The 10043-nt window shown below is 52.8% G+C and overlaps 1 protein-coding gene across 3 annotated transcripts in view; it reads left to right on the forward strand.

Moving 5' to 3' along the window:
• The window catches only part of GALNT14 (polypeptide N-acetylgalactosaminyltransferase 14), a 190935-nt gene extending 181685 nt beyond the window's left edge, over positions 1–9250 (forward strand). For all 3 annotated transcript variants that reach the window (XM_072937956.1, XM_072937955.1, XM_072937954.1), the window contains 2 exons: positions 7387–7506; positions 8704–9250. In XM_072937956.1, coding sequence (XP_072794057.1) covers positions 7387–7506; positions 8704–8833 — 250 coding nt within the window. In that variant the 3' untranslated portion in view covers positions 8834–9250. The remainder of the gene's footprint in view (positions 1–7386; positions 7507–8703) is intronic.
• Positions 9251–10043: the final 793 nt, after the last annotated feature.

A 10043-nucleotide genomic window follows, 5' to 3' on the forward strand; every position in this document is an offset into this window, starting at 1 on the left:
AACTGTCACTCCTCTCTGCTTTGGAGAGAACAGTTGGGTTTGTGTGGCAGCAGTGTGAATTTGGGATCTCAGAAGAACACACTGAGATGGAATGATGTTCAGTTCATTTCAACAGATCTCACCATGTCAGCGGTGCACTGGGCACTGGGCTGCACACTGGGGAGCAAGATGGGCTGAGGCAGACTTAAACAGCACCCCTCCTAGCAGGGCCCGCGGCCAACAGCAGGCCTGGGATGCCTGGCCCAGCGTTCTGAAGGCGTGACACCCATTGATAGGAATCCACATAACTATTTCAGCTAGAATATTCCCCCGAGTGTGTGCACTGGGCGTGTGTGCATGCTCATGTGTGCTCATGCCCGTGTGTGCGCGTATGTGGCATATACACCCTCGCAGGACTGATGGATGTTCCCTTTCTCTTCCCTTCCGTGTTCCCGCCTCCTCCCTACATGCACTAGTGGCCCTGTCTTCCTGCCTCCTCTTGTGCAAGTGCACTGTGGCATCCGGTGTTCCCTCCTGCTTTCCCTGCTTGTCCTGCCCCTCAGCCTGGCTGCAGGGAGTTGCATCTGCCCCTCAGACCCCTTCGTGTGACCCATTCAGCCTTCCCTCCTGCCCCCACCTCTCTGTCTCTGAGAGGACACATCAAGGATGTGACATAAAAACCCGATTAAGTAGGTATTACTATTCTCCTCATTTTACAGATGATGAAATGAAGGCCTGGAGAGATTGTCCAAGGTTGTAGACTAGCAAGTGAGGAAGACAGGGTTTGGGAAATCTAGCCACCACCCCATAGCTCCACTGTTGCTGCTGCTGCTGGAGTCATGGCTGGTTCTGGGCCTTTTTATTCAAGTTCAATTGATGGAGATGTCTGTCTCTGCGATCCCTCTTCCAGGCTGTAAATATTAAAAGTGTAGATCAGCTCTCTCCTGTCAAGGCAAGAGATCCTTCCTCTTGACCAGTTCCCAGCGCCAGCCCCTATGAGAAGGGAAACCAAGGTCATGCCCCATGTCAGGACAGGGAGGGGACAGATCAGAGATTAGGCTCCTCCCCTCACATTAATGGAAAGGGAGGCAAGAGTGTGAATGGAGGCCCATACTCAAGGACTCCACACCAGACCAGGGGACGCACAGGCACTGGTTTCCAGCCTGGGATGCCTCCCTTTTCTTCTTACCCCTGCCTCTGTTTCCCACTGTGAACTCCCAGCCCACCTCTCTCCCACTTGCTCACTCCCCTCTAGACAGTCCCCCTAGGGTCAAGGTGTATGTACTAGGGATACAGTCCACCCTCTGGAACAGACCTGGGGGCAGAGATCCACACAGGTCCTGAAATCAGGCTCCCGTGCTTGGGTGGAGGATTTTAGGGTCCTCGATATGTGGGGTGAAAGAGCAGCAGAGGGTAGGCGTCAGGAGGTCTGAGTTCTGCTTCCAGCTGTCCACTCACTCTCCGGATGGTGTGTCCCTGGGGACATGGGTGTTCTTGTTGTTGAGAAGAGACTACCTGACCATGACTGTCTTCTGACTCCGGTGCTGGCTCATGACCCGACTCCCTGCATCCCACAGCCCCATCCATCCCTCATCCCCCCTTACCTCCCTTTCTTGGTTGGCTTGCCAACCTCAGAGCCAAATGTCTAATCTGGGTGTGCATTCAAGATGGCGGCACCCAATGCCTTGGGTGAGAAACAGGAGAAACACACCATCCGTTTGTAAATGCGTCAAGCCCCAGAAACCTCCAGGGTAACGAGTTCCCTCTCAGTTGTATTGGATTCCCTAGAAAAATATTTGTGAAAGATAGAAAGAATACAGGTGCATCAGTCTAACTGCTATCCTAATTTAAAGAAAGGGAAGAAGTGTAAATTTGAAACCTTGCAGTGAACCCTTCCAGCTGCACCCCCAGCAGGTCAGGCTACTGGCTTAGGAAGGATGCATGCAGACAGCTGGATAGCCTGAGTCGGGGAGATGAAGGTCAGAGCCCTTCCCCCAAACCTGGACTCACATCAGCACCTCTCAGTGAGTCTGCAACCACTTTACTTCCCTGCCTGATACCAGCCTCTCCTTCCCGGCTTTCTCAGCACACTCTTGGGAATAGCGCTGTTGCAACCACCTCTCCAGCATCTCTCCTGGGAGGCAGAGCAGAGGCACTGTTTGGAGGAAGCTCTCCAGGGCCGCCTTGCCTCCTGCTGGCTTCCTCCATCGTCACAGTCAGCTCGCAGGCAGGAGCTGAGCACTTGCTCTGTGGCTAGCACCGTTCCGGATGCGTGTAGGGGTTAGCGTCTGTAGTAGGGGCTGCTGTTGTCTTCATTTCACACACGAGGGGACTGAGGCATAGAGTAAGTAACTCAGCCACATTTATGGGGTTAATAAACAGGTGAGCCAGGATTCCAGCCCTGGCAGTCACTCCAGAGCCCAACAACATAATCCAACACCATACGTACTAGGTGTGGGTTTGCAATCATATGTGTACGTGTGTTCTTACAACTTAGGAGGAAAGGACGGGATGGCCTGGAAACACAGACCCCGAAAGGGAGTCTAGCGCAGGTCCCAGTGGAAGGAGAGGAATGTGTCTCAGAGCCGCCCCTGGTCAGAGGGCCTCCAGCGGGGAGCAGCGAGGTCTGTGCCTGCAGCTGATGAGGGTCCCCCGCACGGCCGGTCAGTCCATCTGGGAGACCCCACAGTAGTACGGATGTACCAAGGGGTCAGCTGAGCTAAAGGTTCATTCGAACCTTCTCGCTCACTGTCTACATCTTGTCTGAAGAGGGCTTGCAGGCATTTTGGGTGGACTGGTGCATCACCCAGTGTGGCCTGAGAGGCTGGAGGCCAGCCTGTGGTCCTGGACGCACTCAGCTCAGATCCCGTCCCACCAAGGACGTTCCACATTCCCAGGTGACCCCGGGGTCTGCCCCTGGCATTGCCCAGAGTAACCACTGCCCTCAGTCCCCTGTCCATCAGCACACGCTGACCTTCCAGGGTGGCTGTGAGGATTATGTAACAGTGAGCGTAAAGGATCTAGAACAGAAGCGTCTCTTGTCACAGAGCTATTTCGGCTGTCTCACCCCGGCACAGCATCCCAGTCACTGCATCATCTCCGTGTTTACTCTTCCTGCCCAGAAGAAGTTTTGAATGAGGAACTTGCCACCATCAGAAAATGACATGGGCTCCTGCCTTAATGAAAACCCAGCCTCCTCACTTCTCTCCACATCTAAATGTTTCTCCATCCTCACCGAGCCACCCCTCTTGCCCACGTGTCAGAAAAATACTGCTGACAGGGACCCTGCTCCACCAGGCATGGGGCTGAGGGTTCCACTTGCATCTTCTTGTTGAATCTTCACAACGACCCCGTGAACCACGCCCTGGTGGTGCCCCATTTCATAGGTGGAGTAAACGAGGCTGAGAGAAGTTGACCAAGGCCACCTAGGCCACACTCGAGTCACACCAGAGCAGGCTTTATACTGCTGCCTCCAGAGACCAAGCGTTTAAGGCTAGGCTGTTTCTCGCCTTCAGCACCATTGACACCGGTCCCTGATGCCTGCTGTGGGGACCGTCCTGTGCACTGTAGGATGGTCAGCGGCACCCCTGGCTTCTACCCATTAGGCATGAGTAATACCTCCTCCCACCTAGTCCTAACAGTCAGAAAACGTCTCCCCTCGGGGGTGGATAGGGGCAGAATCACCCCAGCTGAGAAGCACTGCCCTGGGCTAATTGCTTCTCGTCCACCAGAGGTGGCTCTAGGTCATTCGAAGATCAGCCCCTGTGCGTGGGCCCCTGACTTAGCTTCTCCAGAGACTTCCGGCCTGGGCCATCCCCTCCCCGTCCTCAGTTCTCCTCTTCCAGGGCAGGAGCAAAGGGGCTGGAAGACCAGGAGAGGACCCCCTCCTTCTCAGCCCCTTACCAATCCATCTCAGTGAGGAGAAGGCGAGGCTGCTCACACCACCTTCAGGATGGCCTCTGGATTACCTTCCATGGGTCCAGCTATGTCTGTGTGCTTTAGGGATGAGGGGTTTGACTTCACCGGGTCCCCAGATGGAACTGTCCGTGCTCACCGATTGCAGCCAGGCCAGCCTGAGCAACCGGTGCTGCCTTCTTGAATTCATTTCTGACTCGGAGATTCGGGTAATAAACCCATGCATCACCAGCCACTCTGGGAAGTCTGGCAGGCCACAGAATGGGAATAGGAAAACCTCTTTTCACTTCCTGCCCCACCACTCCTGCCTCCTGCTTCCCCTCCCCTCTGTCCTTGCAGATGTGGCCACAGAGCTGCATTCCTCTGGGGGATTGTGAGGTGGAATTACTTCGGTGCTGGTAAAGCACAGGCTAATGGAAGGTCCAGTGAGTGTCAGGGCTTCCATCCCTGTGTCTGCCTGTGCACACACTTCCCTGGAGGGTCTCCAGGTGGTTTCCTCAGGCCCCAGCCTTGGTGTCCCATATACATTCCTTCCCGAAAGGCGTTTTTGGGTGGGGGGTCTCAGTGTCAAAAGAACCACACTCCACACCCACCCCCATGCCACCCCTAGCATTTCTGGTTTTTGAAGCCCCTAAGATATTAAAAAGGAAGAAATACCAAAGCAAGCTTACAGAAATTCTGGTATATTTTAAGTTTTTACATTTAATTCATTAATGCTTTTGACATAAGAACACAAAGCTGGGGTATTGTGATTGTAAGATAATTGCAGGGTTTATTTTTAAAAGGCTAATTCATGGTTCACTGCAAGCTATGTGGTCAGGTAATGGGACAGAGGGACGAGCCTCATCTTCCTTCCATGTGGATGACTGTGTGTTCAGCCTCGTTTCCAGACAGATCGGAAGTCTCCCATTGAGGCCTATTGTCCAGTGGGCCCTGGCAAATGGCCCGCAGGTAGCCCTGCCATCAAACCTGGGTCCTTCTCTCCCCTCCCCACAGGCTAAGGAATTCTCTGGGCCCAGGACCAGCGTCTGCTTTCTACATCACACGCCAAATTTGTGGGACCCCAGAACCCACCACCCAAATGACCCAAGCCTGGTTTCAGGACCTGTGTGGATCTCTGTCTCCGGGTCTGTTCCAGAGGTTGGACTGTGTCCCTAGTACACACACCTAGACCCTAAGGGGACCATTTATCAAGCTGGGAGACGCAGGCTGGGAGTTCACGGTGGGAGACAGAGGCAGGGGTGAGAAGAAAAGGGAGGCATCCCAGGCTGGAAACCAGCGCCTGTGCGTCCCCTGGTCTGGTATGGAGTCTGCGGAGTGTGGGCCTCCGTTCACACTCTTGCCCCTGTTCCCATCAGTGTGAGGGGAGGGGCCTGCTCTTTGGTCTGCCTCCTCCCCAGTGTGTGACCTTGGTTTCCCTTCTCACGGGCTGGTGCTGGGAACTGGCCCAGAGGAAGGATCTCTTGCTAGCTCTCTCCTGCTGAGGAGGAGCTCATCTATACTTATAGTATTTACAACCTGGAAGAGGGTCTCAGAGACAGACATCTCCCATGATTGAACTTAAGTAAAACGGCCCAGAACCAGCCGTGACTCCAGCAGCAGCAACAGAGCTATTGGAGAGGAGGCTGTAGGGGCCACTTTCTAGTCCATGACTTAGGATAAGCTCTCTGAACCTTGACCTTCATCATCAGTAAAATGGGGATAATAAGAATACCTACCTAATCAGATTCTTATGAAGGTGAAATTAACATGGGTAAAGCTCCCAGAAGAGAGCCTGGCACATAGAAAGTGCTCAAGAAACATTAGTCGTCATTGGCCATATTGTCATGGCTCTCACGTGGCCTCTGTGTGTATAGGCTCTGTCAGCTTACCTTGGAAGAAGGCAAATGATATGTGTAGGTTGGTGATGTTCACAAAGCCAGAGGAATACATTTCACCATGTTTTCTTATATAAAATTTGGAGTAAATATAGGTCTAGAACTAGATGGAAGAGAGTAAAGAACCTCTGTGTACCCATTCTCAGGCTTCAAGAATTCTCACTCCACTCCCCAGGGAGTACTTTCTGATCTAGGTCTTCTCCTGACACCAGCAATTTGAAAAGGGACAGAAGAATCCACAGGCAGGACCCAGCACTAGGGGACCATGGCTTCCACCGGGCTAGTGGCCCCATCCAGGTGTGAGGGACAGGAAAAGACCCCAGATCAGGAGAGGCTGTGGTCAGCATCCAGGGGGTCTGGTGGGGGCAGCAGAAGGGCCCAGTCTGTGGGAGAGGAGGAGCAATCCAAGTAACAGGAGGACTTGGAAGGTGTCGGCAGAAATGGAGGTCAGGAGAAGACGTGGGGCCAGGAGGTGGCTGCCAGGAGCTGGGGAAGGTGTAGAACTAGGGCCAGATGAACACCGTGTCAGCTTACAGGACACGAGGTCCCAGAGCAGGGGTTGGCCAGCTGAGGAACCTTTATTTCATTCTTGAGCCAAGGAAAAGTGGCCAGTGAGTGGCCTGGTAGAGAGGTCAGCTGGACAGTAGGGGTGTTGTGGAAGAGGAGGGGTATAGCACCTAACAGGATCCTCTCTGTGGCTGCCCTCAGGGCATCTGACTCCCAAATCTTCCTTGCCCCACGATGAAGGCAAAGGACAGGTGTCCTTCCCGTTTCACAGCCTGGGAGACACCTCTTGGAAGTGCTCTTTTGACAACTATCATGCCAGCACTCTCGCACCCTGATTTAAGAGCTGGGAAGTGGTGCTGGCTTCTTGAGCAGTTGATGGCTCTCTGATCTGCGGCACTCGGAGGAAACGTTCCTTGTTCCCTGTGATGAACCTCACAGAATGCCCTTTCTTTTTGCTGTCAGAAAGCTGCTTGTCCATCTGGTTTATCACCTTCTCTCTCTGCAGGAGCTCCAGGGCCAAATGATCTGTCCTCCAGGAGTGCTGGTGCCCATGCTCCCTCTTGGAATGACTTGACTTCTCATGACCTTCTTCCTCTCCTCCCGCTCCTCTTCCACGCCCTCCCTTGGAACCCTTCCTCATTCCCTTTGTCCCTCCATCTGTCTCTTGCTGTAACTCCTGTGTTCTCAGGATTCCTTTTCAAAGAAGGGACATTATAAAGATAGCTAGGGCGTGACCTAGCTGGTAGCCACTTGAGATATCAAGTATAAGGAACAGACACCAATCCAAATGGAGAAACCAAAGACCATGCAGGTTGGCCTGGGTGTCATTCAGTCTCCCCTCTAAAGCCTAGAATTGTTCCTTGCCTTCCTGAGGTGGCCTGCATGTCCTTAGCCCATCCCCTTCATAGGGTGTGGGGACAAAGACTTCAGAGGCAGGTGACCCTGACTCTTGAGCATTTTCCAAGGTGACCTGTTGACAGTCGATTCCTGCTAGGACCCCCAGTGCTTCGTACCAAGCTGTGCTAGTTGTCAGTGTGAGCAGAAGAGTATCCCACATGGTGGCTTCCAAGCATCCTGAGGTGACCCTTCCTGGCGTCTTCCCCTCCAGATCTGGGCCTTCACGTACACTCAGCAGATTGTCCAAGAGGAACTGTGCCTGTCAGTCATCACCGGGTTCCCGGGCGCCCCTGTGGTTCTTGCCCTTTGCAAGAATGGAGATGAGAAACAGGTAAGTGCTCAGCGCATCCACCCTGGGACATGGCCACCTTCAATACCATGGCTGCCTGAGTAGGTCTAAGTCTCATGGGCAGAAAAAGAGAAAAGCTATAGAAGAGATGGTGATGGTAAGAAAGAGGTCCTTCTGGTTAGCAGAGGGAGGGAAGGGCTCCTCTGATACATCCGTGGTGCCCACAGCAGTGTTCAGCTGCCACGTGAAAGCCTGCTGACCTCATCGGACCTCACCTTGCATGTGTATCTGTGCTCCGACACCCACCCAGGATCCCAGAGCAGGAGAGTCCTGGGACCAGCCTTCAGGGCCACAGGGATGAGCAAGAGTCAACCTTTGCCTTTGAGGGGAGCCGTGGGCTCTGGTGGGACATCCACCAAAATTCATAGCACTCTAGACACACTACATGCCAAGTTCCTCTAGCAGCAAGGTGTTGGCTCCACTCAATTTCCTACCAACTGGATTCTGGTGTTAGACTGAGATTCAAATGCCCATGGTATGGCTCACTGGCTGTGTGACCTTTGGCAGGTTACTGGACCTCTCTGGGCTTCAGTTTTCTCCTCTGTGTTAGGTTGATGATGCCCATCATACAGGGTAACTGTTAGAGCAATTAGCTGAGATGGCCCATGGTACCTGGTCAGTGGTGATTCCAGTGTGTGTCCACCCCCTCCCTCCTTGTCATGGGAAGTGAAGTCCACTGTCAGCAGCATGAGACCCCCTCTGCTTAGGCCCTGGTGTGCTGGAACACTTGGGACGAGCAGCGGTTCAGGCATCGGGTGCCACCCAGGAGCCCCCCGCCCTTGGCATCGCCGTCCCCCAGCTTTCTCCCACTTCTTCCTGACAGTGCAGACACCATGTGTGGATCATTTCTTTAGCTGCTCCTGTGACTAACTCACTTCACATTTTCTGGCCTATTGCTTGGAAAGTTATTGCCGTCTAATGGGTTTTCCTAGCAAACACTGATTTTGCTTTTACTTTTTTATCCAATGGAAAAAAAACAAACAAACCAAGAACAATACCTGGCAAAGCAATTAGTTGCAATTTTCTTCCTCCATGAGACCATGAAGTCAAGTCTCTGGATGCCCCTAGCCATATGGTGTAAATGTTTCTGATTATGCTGGAGCGCCCAATATTATTGATAGGACCTGGGGCCTTGGCCAGAGAATTCTGGCTCATCCTCTCTCCTCTCCATCTTCCCAGCAATGGACCAAGACTGGTTCCCGCATTGAGCACGTGGCATTCCACCTCTGCCTCGACACAGACATGTTTGGTGATGGCACTGAAAACGGCAGGGAAATCGTTGTCAACCCGTGTGAGTCCTCACTTATGAGCCAGCACTGGGACATGATGAGCTCTTGAAGACCCAGGAACCAGTGGGGGCTGTGGGGTGGCACGTCCCTGGAGAAGCAGCAGGCTGGAAATCAGGCTGCATGCAGCCCATTGTCACCACAGACACCCTGAACTGGGAGGCAGAGGCTGTCTCAGGGAGGATGTAGGAAGAGCTTGCAAGCCAAGTGGAACTCAGAGACAGATCCCGCGTGTTCTCAATGCTGTTAAGTTCCAGTCCTGGCCCAGTCTGTCCCCGACTGGTACCTGGAGACAGCAATCTGAGGGGAAGTGTCAATGTTGTTCCCTTCCTTACAAAAGAAGCTAGAGAGGAAAGTCTACCTTGTCACTAGGCCAGGACTCAGTTGAGAGGTGAAGAATGAAGTCGTTTCCAAAGCAAATAAAGGAACCTTAGAAGCTTTCTCTGTGTATCTCTTACTTTGTTTCTACTTCTGTCAGCTCAGAGCTCGGCTCAGTTCTCTTTCAATAGGGGCATCGAGGTGGTGGGGTCCTTTGGCAGGTGGACAAGGAAGAGGACAGGGAGATGGGAAACCTATGTCCTGACCCTGAGCTGCCATCGACAGGCTGTGTGACCTTAAAAGAACATTTAACTTTTGTGATCTTTCATTTCCTGTGATGTCAAGTAGGGGAGTCAGGGCACAGCAGTGGTTTTACCCAGGGATACGCAGCCCATCTCATCCAGGAGCCCCTAGCTCCCCCTGTGGAGACCCCCGTGCAGTAGGTCCACAGTAGGACCCAGGCTCCTCCCTGGTTACAGTTGCCATCCTTTTTCTCTCTGTGGGCCTGTATAGCTTTATAGTCTGCAGTCATTGATGTGCAAGTTTCTTCTCTAACAGATCCCCAGTGTGTTCTGAGAGTGGGGTACTGTGGTTGTCCATTCATAATCACTAGAGTTTAAGAAAAGAACTAACCCATGTTGTTTAAAAGTTCCCAAAATATTCTCAGCCAAGGTAAGTTCACCACATGCTGATAAGTAATGGTCTTAGCTGTGTGCCGCTGAGTAACAAATAACCCCAAAATTTGGCAGCTTAAAGCAGCACACCTTTGCTATCTCCTGGTTTCTATGAGGCATGGCCTCACTGGGTGCCCAGCTTCAGGGTGACTTTAAAGTCTGCAATCAAGATTGCAGTGGTTGTTGGTAGGACTTGGTTCTTCACAGGCTGTTGGCCAGAAGCTTCCCTCCGTTCCTTGCC

The sequence above is a fragment of the Vicugna pacos genome, chromosome 15 (genome assembly GCF_048564905.1).
Source record: "Vicugna pacos chromosome 15, VicPac4, whole genome shotgun sequence".
NCBI lineage: Eukaryota > Metazoa > Chordata > Mammalia > Artiodactyla > Camelidae > Vicugna > Vicugna pacos.